Source organism: Girardinichthys multiradiatus, chromosome 23 (assembly GCF_021462225.1).
Source record: "Girardinichthys multiradiatus isolate DD_20200921_A chromosome 23, DD_fGirMul_XY1, whole genome shotgun sequence".
Classification (NCBI taxonomy): Eukaryota; Metazoa; Chordata; class Actinopteri; order Cyprinodontiformes; family Goodeidae; genus Girardinichthys; species Girardinichthys multiradiatus.
Genome location: NC_061815.1, coordinates 13,492,454 through 13,506,475, shown reverse-complemented (window position 1 = coordinate 13,506,475; position 14,022 = coordinate 13,492,454). Strand labels below are relative to the sequence as shown.

The 14,022-nt window shown below is 40.4% G+C and overlaps 1 protein-coding gene and 1 long non-coding RNA gene across 5 annotated transcripts in view; one reads left to right on the top strand and one right to left on the bottom strand.

The window, feature by feature from the left end:
• gpc3 (glypican 3) overlaps positions 1-14,022 on the top strand; it is a 198,136-nt gene that overhangs the window by 128,516 nt on the left and 55,598 nt on the right. For all 3 annotated transcript variants that reach the window (XM_047353254.1, XM_047353255.1, XM_047353256.1), the window contains 2 exons: positions 7,718-7,857; positions 8,862-8,987. In XM_047353254.1, the coding sequence (XP_047209210.1) occupies positions 7,718-7,857; positions 8,862-8,987 (266 nt within the window). The remainder of the gene's footprint in view (positions 1-7,717; positions 7,858-8,861; positions 8,988-14,022) is intronic.
• LOC124860203 overlaps positions 6,203-14,022 on the bottom strand; it is an 81,220-nt gene continuing 73,400 nt past the window's right edge. Inside the window, exons 4-5 of one of the 2 annotated variants that reach the window (XR_007036295.1) lie at positions 8,878-8,960; positions 6,203-7,919 (exon numbers count right to left, since the gene is read on the bottom strand). This is a non-coding gene — a long non-coding RNA (uncharacterized LOC124860203). The remainder of the gene's footprint in view (positions 7,920-8,877; positions 8,961-14,022) is intronic. The other variant, XR_007036294.1, reaches the window with a different exon arrangement.

Genomic DNA, 14,022 nt, shown 5'->3' with positions numbered 1-14,022 from the left:
CACAAGTGCTTCTGTCCTTGCACAGAGTTTGACTCACATTTTAATTCTCCTTCAGAAAGTTTTAGCTTGAGAGAATTTGTACCCTAGGGGTTCCTCTGGAGTTACCGCAGGCTTCTTGTGTGCAGCTCCACTAATTTAAAAAAGAATATCTTTCAAGCAAATTTTAAATAGAATACAGTGTGTGTGCACCTTTAATTAATTATGGAGTGCAGTGTGGTGGAAATATCTTTATTGTTACAATTTTGACAAGCATGAGACAGCAATACAGGAGCTAACTAACATGACATATGGTAAAAAATACTAGCTAGTAATAGCCAATGTTTTTTCAGTTTCCTGAACTACAACTCTCAAATCATATCAGACAAAAAGCCTGACAAGCAAAGAGTTACATTATCAGGAATTATCTTTGAAGCCATACAGAAACCATTCACTTTCTTTGATAAATCCAGCCCTCTGACCCATGTGTCTGGAGAAAACAACTAGCGATCTGTGTCGGAAGAGTGCGTACAGTGCTGTGAAAGAAAAAAAAAAAAAAAACTAGATCATTTTTATTTATTTAGCACCACTTACAGATAAAGAATACAAGGATTTGTTGTCGTTGTATCAACCGTCCAGAGCACTCAGGTGTTCTCCACTAGTCTGTAACAAACTCCCAGAAAACTGCAAAAAGGCTCAAACCTTGAGTTCGTTTAAACCAAGGTTAAAAACCCATTTGTTTAGAATTGCTTTTGACTGACAATTTAAAGCTTGATGCTCGCCTGCTGCTGCCTTAACCACCACCATGTTACTCATGACCTTGTGTACCTTATCAAGTTTCAGCTCCCATATTATTAGGTCTCTCTCTTAACTAGCAAATGCAGCCTCTAAGTTGGCCTTCAAAGCTCTAATGTGGGTTCTTTTGGTCTCATGGTCATCATGTCTTTGTCACCATTCTAAACTCTGTTTTGTTTGGACTCTGTTTCTAAATCATTTTCATCCAGTTAAATTGTTTCATGAGCTCCAACAGAGAAAACATTCCCACCGCAACCAGTTTAGCCTTAAATTTCCAAAAATGACTCTGATGATATATGAGCAATGATGGATTCTAATGTGGATGCAGAGGTTAAAACAAGTGGTTATGAGGATAGGATTTAATCCTACTTCAATCATGAATTACTTAACCTGCAAATTTTAGTTTATTAGTATGTATACCATAAGCGCCATATTTTGCTATGTAGCATGTCTGCACTGCAGTCATTGCAATGTGTTTGTCTATTTTTGTTGGAAATACCTTACCCCAGGTTTCATGTGCAGGTATGGTAGGATTAGCAGGTTCTAGTGGACCCTTCATCAAAATATCTGCTTGGCGATCATTCCTTGCGTTCATGACAGATGATCAGAATTAACTTTAAATGCCAAGTTTGTGCACACATACAAGATATTAGATTTCGGTTCCACTTTGCTCTCAATGAAGACATTTTAGATATGAATATATAAAAAATATTTGTTGGGAAATATATTTTGTAAAAAGGTATTTGTGCAGTGCTTTTTCAAAAGAAAGAGGAAGATACGGTTGAATTCATGCAAATAAGCATGTTATCGATCTCTCAAATGCCCATCAAAGAGACAGCCCGGGGTACGAACCTGTCTCTTTAAAGGCTGCTTTCTGCAAATAGCGAACTGCAGCGCCGGCCTGAAGGTAAAAGTCTAAACAGTTTGTGTCATAGATGTGAGGGGTCTGCAGAGATGTTAGCTAGCCTTATTTTGACCCTAGACCTGTATGGACTTCCTGGATGGAGTGAAGGTCAATCCTGACAATCCTCTGTAGACCTGATGGTTAGTTGCACTTTGGTCCTGTCCTGTTTTGTGGATGAGCCAAACCATACTGATATGGACAAAGACAGGACAGATTGAATAATGGCAGTGTAGAAGATGACCAGCAGCTCCTGTGGAGGGTTATACTTCTTAAGTTGCCACAGGAAGTAGCCTCTGCTGGGCCTGTGTATTACCAGCTTTCTTACTGACCAGCTTGGCTGGCAGGTAGAGGCCGGCATTGTGACCTGGGCAAACTTCTTGTGGAGGATGTCTGGGTTGATTATGTTGAAGGCCGTGCTGAAGTCCACAAACAGGATCCTGGGGTGCATCCCTGGGTGGTTGAGGTGGTGCAGGATCAGGTGTCAGGTGTAGTCTCAGATTGACTGCATCATCTGCCGACCTATTTGCCTGGTAGGCAAAATGCAGGGGGTCCAGCAGAGGAGATGTTCTTTAGATGCTTCAACACCAGACGTTCAATTTTGTGACTACAGACATCAGGGCGACAGGTCTTCAGTCATTTAACCCCCTGATCATGTGTCTCTAGTGGAAAAGGATGATGGTGGAGTGTTTGAAGCAGGAGAGAATCTCATATAGCTTCAAAGATTTGTTGAAGATCTGAAGATGGGGACAATTGGTGAGCGCAGGTCTCACTAATTGGGATCCTGGTGATGCTGATGTTTTTCAGACCAATCCAAACTGATGTTGGGTTATCTGCTCAGAAGCTGCTGGTTAGCTTTTCATTGTAGCGTCTCTTAACTGCCCTGATCTGCTTGGTCAGTTTGTTCCTGGTCTGCTTTTACAGGTCTCGGTCTCCACTGCTGTAAACCACTGATTACGCTGTTTGCAGCTTCTGGTACAATTTATAGTTGGCACAATAAAATCTGTCCACCTTTGTTCTTTTCAGAAGGTTTCTATGGATTTTTAGTTTTCTAATAATCCCCAAACCAATGCCTCTTCATTCAGTGTCCTCAACATATGGCTCTGGGTTTTTTTTGCAGATGGACAGAATACCAGTAAACCCTGCTGAAGACAAATGAAAATGAAAAAACTCAGATAATTAACCCACATAATCACACTTTGAGCATATTAACCGTACTTAGCAATACTCCTTTCTACAGACTAACTCCGACTAAGACGTTTCAGGTTCACTTGCATGGAATCCAGAAGTTTGGGGGTAAATATTATCCACTTCAGTTATGATTTACAGCGAAACAGCAAAATAAACTGAAAACTGATATTGACATTTTGTTCCATCGAGGCTGAACTATTTGTGATGTAACATGGGTTTGACTGATTATGAGTCTTACCCTGGCCAGCTTGGTCAAGTGTGGCAAAACAACAAGTACAGAAAAAAAGTGTATATGCCTTTTCACAGCAGAGTGCACAGCAACAAGTGGTGGAGGGGCAGAATTGTGTTACATTTAAAAAAAAAAACTATGGTGACTCTGGCTCTTTCTTTTCCATCTTATTAAACAACCTTTAACCCATAGTAATGGCATGACAGCATTTTTATGAAAATTTCAAACTTCATGAATTTGGGACCTTAGTGTCGCTTGATACCAACCAGTGCTAAATATCTCAGTGAGCATCTCACTCTAATATCCATCGTGGTTTCATCGCTGTGACAGTTAGATGAGAAGAAATAGTTAATAGTAATTGCATAACTGAGACCCACTTTTAAATTTGAGCTTGGCAATAGTAGCTGGGAAGATTTTAAATTAAACTTTTACATCAATGTGCAACTTTTTTATCAGAATGAAACACTCGATGACAATATTTAATTTTCAACACAGCCAGAGCTATTTCCATCGGGAAAGGACTGTGACAGTGGAATATTATTTGACTTTTCACTCACAAGAAGATTTTTTCCTCCTTTTCTTTTCATTTGAGGCCTTGAAAGGCCTTTGGTGGAAATTGAAAGTCTGTAATATGTGCATTTCACCAGAAGTCGGATTCACTACTGATGACAAGAGTCCATTTTGAAGAAGAAAAAGGGGGAGGAGAAGGAACTAGTGTTGATTTGGTTGCTCCCCTGAGTGCCAACATCCCTTCAACACAAACACGAATCATCAAATATTCTCCACGATGATGCTGCAGCTACACCAACATATCTCACTGATGGAGTCACCTTTCCTCCTAGAATGGTTGGTGTAAATCCTTATGACCAAGAACAATGTAAAAGCCTGATCATAAATTTGTTCCTGGCCCATGAGCATTGCCATTGATTTGTTTAGAGATTATCTTTGCATTGTGTTTGCATGAGCAAGGTGCCACACAGAAACTGAGATGCAGATGTTCAGGAGGTGTGTGTGTTGTCGCCCTGCAGCGAGGCAGACAGCTCAGGGCAGATAAAAACGTGCAGACATTTTTGAGCTCTCCCGCTGAGGAAGGCTTTTTCTGCAGACTCTCCTATTGGTTGCGTTAGTCCAGCCCTGGGTGATATTAATACTCGGCTAATGAGGCCCTTCCTGGAAGAATCCGGAAACAATCGGGCAGGGCAGAGTGTGCATGCTGAATCAGTCTTCCCCCTTGTGCCACAAGTCCCCTACGGCTTGCCGAGAATGCACAAACAAAAAGACAAGCGCAGCTCCAATCACATTAATCATGGCCTGCGGGAGCACCGGCACTCGCTGCAGGCCCACAAGAATGAAAGAATTACATGAGAGGAAGATGTGAGAGAAGAAAATGAGCTGCCAGAGAAACAGGCAGAGTCACCGTGCATGTGACTGGTATTGGGATTTTCTCCATAGACACTGTCGAGGACTGTTGGCAGTTTGGTCAGAGATGTTGGTCATATTTAATGCTTTGTACAACAGAGCTTGGCAGTGTACCAAGGCTAAGAATTAAATTGGGATTTATTTAGGTAAGTCTGACCTATAGCAATGATTTGGTTTGAGTTGAAGGAGTTATCATTTGGCATAAATCACCGAGACATGATTTTGTTACTTCTGATGTTGTCCTTCAGTGACAGGGATTGAGATTTCAAGTAGTGTATCTCCACTTTCTAATATTAGTGAATGAGGAAGTACGTCTCTTTGCATTTAGTTGACATGATCATTTTACTCAGTGTCAGTGCATTGTTCTATATCTATATATCTATATAAGTCTGTAAATAGCATTTTTCCAACATTTTATTCCCTCGCTACCTCCTCATCAATCTTGCCTGTTTGTCTCTCATGTCAGACTGAATCACAAGTGACTGAGCTCTCTGAGCTGCACAGTAAAGCCATCACAGCTATTTTTTTTATGTAGATGAAAAGCAGTGCAGTTAGGACATAAACACTGTGAATCAATAAGAAAATAAGTCGTTATGGTTTATTCTATAACCCCCGTGCACTGCCAACAAATAGGGGAGGCCATGCTCATGATTCAGCATAATGTTTTCAGATAAATAATCAAAAATATATTGCAGATTTGTTGTGGCTCTGCATGCTTCTAAGTTTGGTACTGAACAGCTTCTCCAGCAGCATCACAGATAATTGAGTTTGGGTCGAGGGGTCCGAGTGAGACAGTAACCGTCTGCATCGCTCTAGGCTTTTGCAGGGAGATTGATGGGTACAGTCAGACAAACAGAAACACTGATCCTACAAAGTCAGTGAAGATTATGCCACATCTTGGACAACTGACTGGTTACAAGCAACAACAACACATTTCAACATGAAGGAGAGAAAAAATGCAAACACAATGAAAAAAAAAAGCACTTAACAAAGCACCTAACTGCAACACATAACACATCTGTCTACAAGGTTTAAAGATGTGTTCATGTGAATATTTGACAGTTCTTCCGGGGGATATTTGTGAGGTTGCAGGAGAGACCTTAGTTCACACTGTCTGCTCTAATTCATCCTAAAGGTGCTCTGTCAGATTAAGGTCAGGACTCTGTGCAGACTAGTCAAGTTCCTTCATGTCAAACTTGTTCATCCATGTCCTCATGGACCATGCTTTGTTCACTGGTTCAGTCATGTGAGAACTGGAGGGGGGCATCTGAAACTGTTCCCAAAATTGGGAGCATGAAATGATCCAAAACTATAAGTATATACTGCATTAAGAGCTCTTTTCACCAGAACTAAGGGAACAAGCCCAACCCCTGACCAACAACACCAACAAAATCTGCCTCCACCAAACTTTACCCTTTCAGTCAGGTAAGTAGCCTACTTTTCTTGTAGCAACCGCCAAACCCAGACCCCTTTAATTAGTTGTCATACAGGGAAGTGATGGGTCGCAGAACCTTTACAAAATTCATTGTTACCTTCCCTCATACTAATGTGATTTAGATATGCAAAATCTACATGACTGTTTGGATAAAGAAAACTTATCCAGTAAAAAAATACCCCTGATATAAAAACTATGTCTCTATGTTTAAATTTAAAAAAAATTATGTTTTAGAACAAAGAAAAACATGCAAATATTACAAAAAGAGAAGTCAATCACTTTAATATTGAAAACCTAAGACAGAAAAAAGTGTAGTTACATTTTTGCCCTTGAACCATTAGTATAATTTTAGCGAAATATTATGCAGCTTTTGCATAGAAAACACAAAATCAGTTGAAGTTAGATTTTTTTACAAGTTTTATATCTGAAAAATACTTCTCAGTTTTACAGCATGTTAATAAGAACAACTGTGCAGGTGGCTTCAGGGCCACAGCTTGAAGACCTCTGCTCTAGAGCTACGTATCTCCCCTGGCTTAGAGTAAAGTTGCAATATTATTGGCCCACACAATGTTTACATGAGGGGATGTTTTTTGCTGCTCATTTATGTCCCTTCTTTAAGACCCTCTCAGTGTGAACCCAGATCTTGCCGCCATAAGCCGGCCTCACAGGCACCAAAGATCAGTGCTAAGAGGGCAGAATATGTTTTCCAGGGTCCCTGTTACGGTTAGTTGTGAGGTTGAGGACAGGGTTTGGGATGACTTGGTGTTTCCTGTGCTGTGTTTATGGCTGGATCCTTGCATGACATCTCTGAATAGATTAACCCTGATAAATCTGTTTTCTAGGCAATAATCGTTTTAGCGTGTCAGCATTAGATGAATAAAAGTGTGTGCTTAAGTAATGTGTGTGTGTGCTTGTTGTGCGTATATAATGTAGAACTGTGTCATGTTCAAGGGCTCAGGTGCATTACTCAAGTGAATAATAGATGAAGGGACTTTTGTTTAAGTTGTAAAACATGCATGCCTGTGTGTGTGTGTGTGTGTGTGTGTGTGTGTGTGTGTGTGTGTGTGTGTGTTTGCATCAGTGTGTGTGTGTGGCTCCTGTTCCAACCAGATGAAGCTATACCATGTTGCTCCATCCGGCCACATTGGTATTCAGCAGCAGTCTTACCAGGCAGCTCACTTAAAGGGGAGCTGGGCACAATTAGCTGTTAACATTACATGGCAGAATTCAGCCTCGACCAGTATCCCCAGGGGAAATTAAGGATCCGCCAAATCATTAAATCACAAGCTAAACATTAACAGCCATTTGCATTTTTATTGCACCTGAAAAGAATGTGCCAGCTCCATTATCTCTGCAAGACAGAGAGGGACTCCTTATTTGTTATTTTAATGTCATCCCATGTGAAGAGACAATGGACAGGCCCAGAGAACCGGGGGCCTCAGTCTCAAGCTCATGTTTTTTTTGGAGAGTTATGATTACAAATTTGAACAAGGCAGAGGATCCAATGACTTGTTTGTTATGCAAATCCCCCCCCCCACTTCCATCCTTCCGAAAAATAAACAAACATACTGAAAACAGATGACAATTTGCAAAGGGGCTCAGTGAAAAACACGCTGCCGGTTTGGCTGCTGACAGGTTCTTGTTTTCTGAAGCATCACTTCTTATTGGACTTGAAATAAACAGGTTGGGCTTGAAACAGAAGTGGGGTGAGGTGGTTCAGGGGATTTAATTCGCTCACTCAGCGCCGGTTCTCTGCTTCTCTGCTCTGCAGGTGAGCAGCATGTGTGGACACGCTACTAAGCGAGCCTCCCGATCTGTTGAGACCCCTCCTCTTCATCAGCCTCCTGCTGTGTCTGTGGCTCGTGATGCTCAGCCCTCAGATTCTGATGAGACTCTGGCTGGTCTCCGCAGGTGAGAAAATCAGTGACTATAATCCAGAGAGAGATGACTTGATTCAAAGGTTGATACACCATCTGGAAAAATCATTTATACCCCGTGTAGGTTTTAACATTTTGTCACAGTTTTAATGAGAGTTTACGTGATAGACTAGAACAAAGTAGCTCCAAAATGTGAAATAGTTTCTTTCAAGATTGTCCTGTATTTAGCTCCAACCATCTTCTCATTAAGTCTGACCAGCTTCTTTGCTTCTACTGAAGAAAAGCATTCCCACAGCATGATTCCACCACCACCATGTCCCACCGTAAGGACTCTATGTGTATGGTGCCATGTTGGTTTTTCTGCTGCACATACAATATGCTGAGGAAATGTTTATTTTTGTTCTCATCTGACTAAAATACCTTACTCCACATGTTTGCAGTGTCCCCTTCACAGTGGCAAACCTTAATCAGGGCTTCTTGTGGCTTTCATTCAAATGTGCATTTCAGATGAGAATAAAATACACACAGGTGGACTCAGGTGGATGTGTTTTGGGGGTATCAGAGTAGAGGTTGAAAATAAATGCATGCCACACTTTTCAGATTTTTAAATGTACAAATGATCCTTAAAACCATGTATCATTTTAGTTTCACTTATCAATGATGCACTACTTTTGTGTTGATCTCTAATGTAAAATGCAATAAAAGTGGGACAAAGTGAGGAAACTCGTATATGTCCCAGAAAAACCTTGTCCCTGACTCTTTGGCCACCACAGTTTTCCTTGTGACACTCTTCCTCTCTCCACTTGAGACCCTAACTGAGCCGTGTAATAGTTGCCCAGCAGGACTGCCGCCTTCAGCCACAACATGTTTAAATTAATGTTAATTAGGAACAGAGACAAACACCTATTTAGGCCCCTTTTGATCTCTGCTTCCCTGATCAACTTTTTTTCATTTTTATTAAGCTGAATAAGAACATCTCTGCTTCTATCTCTTTCTTCATGACAGTTTTATTTTTTGTCTCTTTCCGTTTCACCTCAGGGAGTTCATTACTAACCTGAAAGGCTTCAGCTCCTTCTACAGTGGTCTCGGGGAGGCGTTGTGCAGTCGTGAGCCTGCTCCAGCGAACAACTCCCTCTGCTGGAACGGGCAGGAGATGACAGACAGGTAAAGGTTTCATTCATTCATTTATTTGGATTAAAACCATAAATTCCAGTTTTTACATTCACTTGCAGGAAAATCCACAAAGCCCCATACTTCTAAAATGTATCAGTTTATGAACAATCCTCTATCCAGCAGGCTGTGCATCTTGAATTCACTCCTGCATCACATCTAGGAGTGTAGGTGACTTGAAGGGTAAGTTTTCCCCAAGCTGGAGGGCTGCACACGCAGCACCCCTCCTACTCCAACTGAGTGTGAGTGTAAATCTTGACTTTGGCTCTATGGGATGTTATAAATGTCAGGCACAATGTCCTCTTCTCGCGTAGTTAACTGCTGTTTCCATTGTTCTGTCTCCTTCCCCCAGCGTCTCTCCTGCACCCTGTAGAACTATGATTGCTTTTAACAGTTTTTCACTTGCTCCCTGTTGTTTGGCTCCAGTTGCATGCTTTTTTCCATTAAGCTTAGGCCGTTACACATATAAGAAATGTGTTTCTTCTTCGCTTGTTTTCTTAATTATAAGTGGGACAAATTTTAGATTATATTTTCCCTCGTCTTCCAAAGATGGACAAAGATTAAATTCTGATCTTTGCTCAAATTGCTGAAAAATATTTTTTTTCCATAAAGCTTGCATCAATTTGTGAAGGAGACATCAGTTTGGCAAGAGGGCAAAGCTGTCCTGAGGGAATGATTACAAGCTGGACCAAACGGTGCGATAAGAGGGTGCAAGGAGGCAGGAAAGGGGACAAATGATGGAGAGATTACAATGTCCTGCAGCAAGCAATTCTCTGTGTCACCTGTGAGGGCATCCGCCTGTAAATATAGCCAGGATACGTTTTCACTCTGGGAAACTATTCTGGATCGTCATTCATTATCTTCCCCTCTTAGGACCTTCTCCAGACCCAGGCATGGCGTTCACTGGGTGTATTGTCTCACGCTGATAAATTTAGATGAAGTGGGTGGGGAGGATGAGCTCCAGAGAGGTCAGCTCCTGAATGCCTCCGACATGCGAGGATTGGTGTTAGGAGCTAAATGAGGCCCCCCCCCTTTTATCAGGCTTGTTTACCACCCCACCTGGAACCGAGATCAGAGGAGCAACACTTCACACCACATCAAAGAGCATTACGCTGAAAAATGTGAGAGAGATGTGATGCAGAATCAAACCAGAACGCTTCCATCCCTACCTTGGATCCTAATGACGCTGGATAATCCCCAGCGTTTTATTAAGTGATAAGAGCTCCAGCGTCAACATTGAACTCTTAATTATTGATACTTTAACATGCATAGCACATGTAAAACTTCCTGTTACATTTACTTTCTGTAGTTTCTGCCCCTAAGATAAAAAGAAGTTAAAAGACCCTGAACTGAAGAAAATAGACAACCTATTGTTAAAGGTCCAGAGGATGTGAAGGAATACGTTTGGCTCACGAGACAAGATGAGACTTTAATAGTTTTGGGAAAATAAAGAATCACCATTAATTTGTTTTCACAAGTTGAGTAAAGGTTTTATAAATTACAAACCTTATTTTAAGGAATCTGTAGTCAGTGTAAAATATTTCAGTCCAAGTTGACCTCATCCATTCTTGGATTTAATGCTTGTCTCAATCTAACATAGAAAATACTCCTTTCTTGTATTTTTGTATTAATAAATCTCATACAATGTTTTAAAGAATCTCTATTCATTGGTAAATTATTTTAATTTTGAGCTACAGAAAAATAAATAACCGAGCCTTTCCAGCCAAGGCATCTTTATTAGTAACAACAAAACAGGGAACCATCTCCCTTTCTTACTTTCTAAATCCAGACTAAGTCTTGGTGAGTCAAAAACATAACCCTTTTCAGATCCCCATTTTAATCAGTGATCGTGTTCTTTATGGTTCCAGATCATGTGAATGGTTTTCAACATAGAATGGGGGGTTGAAGCTGACCCACCAATTCATAGTTTTCACGTGACATCAGTTACTTGAAAACACCCACTTAAAGGTCATTATTTACCCATGGTAATGGTAAATGTAAATGTAAATCATCGAGAGCCATGCAGATGAAGTGATTTGGGTTCCTGTAAAATGTTGGGCCTAATGCTTCCTCCAATTTTTTTGTTACTAAACCTTTGCTGATATTTTTAAGTCTTATTTAATAAGAATTGGGCTTTGGTGTTTCAAAATGTTTGATGAATTAAAAAACAAAAGTAGCACCCAAACTTCAAACACATCTTCCCCACCACTCCTCTGGGTGGGAATGATGTGTTCAGGGTGATGTGCGGTGCTCAGGTGTTATCATTTAGGCCAAAAAGTTCAAATTTGGTCTCATCTGACCAGCAAACTTTGTGCTTGATGTTTTCTGTACACGCTACTTGATATGTAGCAGGTAGGGGCCGCTTTATTAAATACTGAGATTAAATTACACACAGGATGGGATTTATCTTCTTCTAAGGTGACCTCTGAAGGCAAATGGATTTCATTAAGGCACAGCACACTTTTCAAATTTTTATGATGATGACATGACATGATAAAAAACACACAGTTCTTAAACAAAAACACTAAAAAGCCAGGTTAAATTATTCTACAACCACTACTTAGACATGTGGCTATTAATAAAACATGTAATAACCTTTAGAATATAGTAACCTGGACATATATAAAAATGTTGGATGAAAGATACCATAGATCCTTGCATACATCTTTAAAAATATTTACACACAGAGCAGTATGAGCCTGTATATAGGACCATGAAAGGTGAGAACTGATAACTTTGGTTTGGTTCACATGAAACACTCCCACACACACACAAGCTAGCACAATTTGTGGTCACTACTGAAGCAGAACCAGAACTGACCACAGTAGTTCCTTTTAGCAGTAATGAAATAAATAAAGCAATGTCCTTTACAGATAAAATTGATTTCCTTTTCCATCAGCTTTGGGATCAGCCACAGGAAGTGCATTACCAGTTGTAGCCACACAGTTACCGCACCACATACGCTGACCTCTGTGCTTGCTTACACCACTGGGACAGGCGGAGGTGTGATCCATCAGGTGATATGAAAGTGTCAGACTGTACATTACCTGGACTCCATTTCCTCCTTGTCTGTTGTTTGTTCTGGTGTGGGAGGCAGCAGTCTCGTTACGACTGGGCCTAATAGTGTGGTAATTGGGGTTTGATTAGATTAGCTTATCACAAGAGTTTACCCATGTGATCGGCTCAGCAGGCAGCAACACAGAGATTGGATAACAAACAGAGAGCTGACAACGGAGACTATCAGAGAGAAAGCAACGAAGCATGTTAAATGATACTGTGGTAAAATTATCTGAGTGGCATTTATCACGTGAAACACTAACCTGCCTCGGCTCCTTATCCTCACTCAATCTCCCTCCCCTAACCCTCCCTCCTCGACCCATATTTTCTCTTTCTCCTCTGACTAATTGATCACACATCTTTCCATTATTAATGCGATAATTAGGAGCTGAGGGGAGATGAGATCATGACTAATAAGGAGAATAAATAACTGGGGAAACGTAATTTGAGTTTAATGAAAAGTCTGACTTTGTGTAGAGGGAAAGACTAATGAATGCAGATGTCAGGAGGGAGGTGTGTGTGTGTTCATGTGTGAGGGTGAGCAGTCAGGTCAGTGTCATGAAGCTAGAGCAGAGAATGACCTCATGTTTCAAACCACAGCACACACACACACACACCTTAGTATATTTTTATCTCAAGGCCCTTTCAGGCTTACTGAGTTTCTTTGAATAAAAAAGCACAGACTTGAGCCTGTTGGCCCTTCGTCTTTCAGTCATTTGCTGCAGAGGATGATACTTATCCTGCAACGTCGTCTTCAGCCAGGTCTGGGTTTAGGTTGCAAACAACCATGTTTGTGTTTCAGTCTAAATTTGGACTTAAAAACATCACCAAAAACGAATAAAATCAACAAAAAACGAAACATTTTCCCCTGTATATATATTATTGGTGCTGTAAAAGTAATTTGTTTTCCAAACCCCTGAAGTACTCATGACAAAAAAAATCCAGATTTTAATATTGACTGAATTAAGCAACCCTAGCTCAACCCTCACTGTGTTACTGCTGGATAAACTCATTGTATACGCTGATGTTAACAAACCTTGGCTCTAAGGTGTTCACAGAAAATTAAAAAGAAATTGATAAAAGAAAACATACCAAAACTAAAACAAATGTGTGAATTTGTGTGGAATTTGTTTTCTGAAATTTAAAAAATTTGGGTTTTGTTTGACTTTTGCTTTTTGCTTTTAATCGTATACTGTTTTGTTATTATTTCATATATTATGTATATAGTATTTTATTATATATGTATTTATATATATATATCTTTTGATTTCCTGCTGTCTCTTTTGTTATACAAGCTGTTTTGAAATGAAGCATTTGTTGTCCCCTTTTCAATTGTTATGTTTTAGAGAGTGGATTTCACATTTCAGATTTTTTGTTGCTATAACCTATGGGTGTATGAAAAGGATTCTCACATAAAGGTCTTTTATACCAAATGTGCATCACTTCATAGACACCATGGAATTGTTTCGTAGCTTTGAAAATCTACAGTTTATTATAAATGTCTTAAATTGTTACAGAATAAGGCTGCACGATGGCACAGTTGGTAGCCCTGTTGCCTTGCAGCAAGGAGGTCCTGGGTTCAACTCCTGGCCAGGGGTCTTTCTGCATGGAGTTTGCATGTTCTTCCCGTACATGGGTTCTCACAGGAAACTCCGGCTTCCTCCCACAGTCAGACAACATGACTGTTAGGTTAATTGGTCTCTCTAAATTGCCCTTAAGTGTGAATGAGTGTGTGCATGGTTGTTTGTCCTTTGTGTCTCTGTGTTGCCCTGCGATGGACTGGCGACTTGTCCAGGGTGTATCCCACCTCCCACCCGTAGACCAGCTCCCCTGCGACCCACTATGGAATAAGCGGTATAGAAAATGAATGAATGAATGTTACAGAATATATTGGAAGGAACTGTAGGTATTGGCAGATTGAGTTATTTTAGTTTGATCGGGTGTCATAATCTGTTATATTTCATAGGAGCCA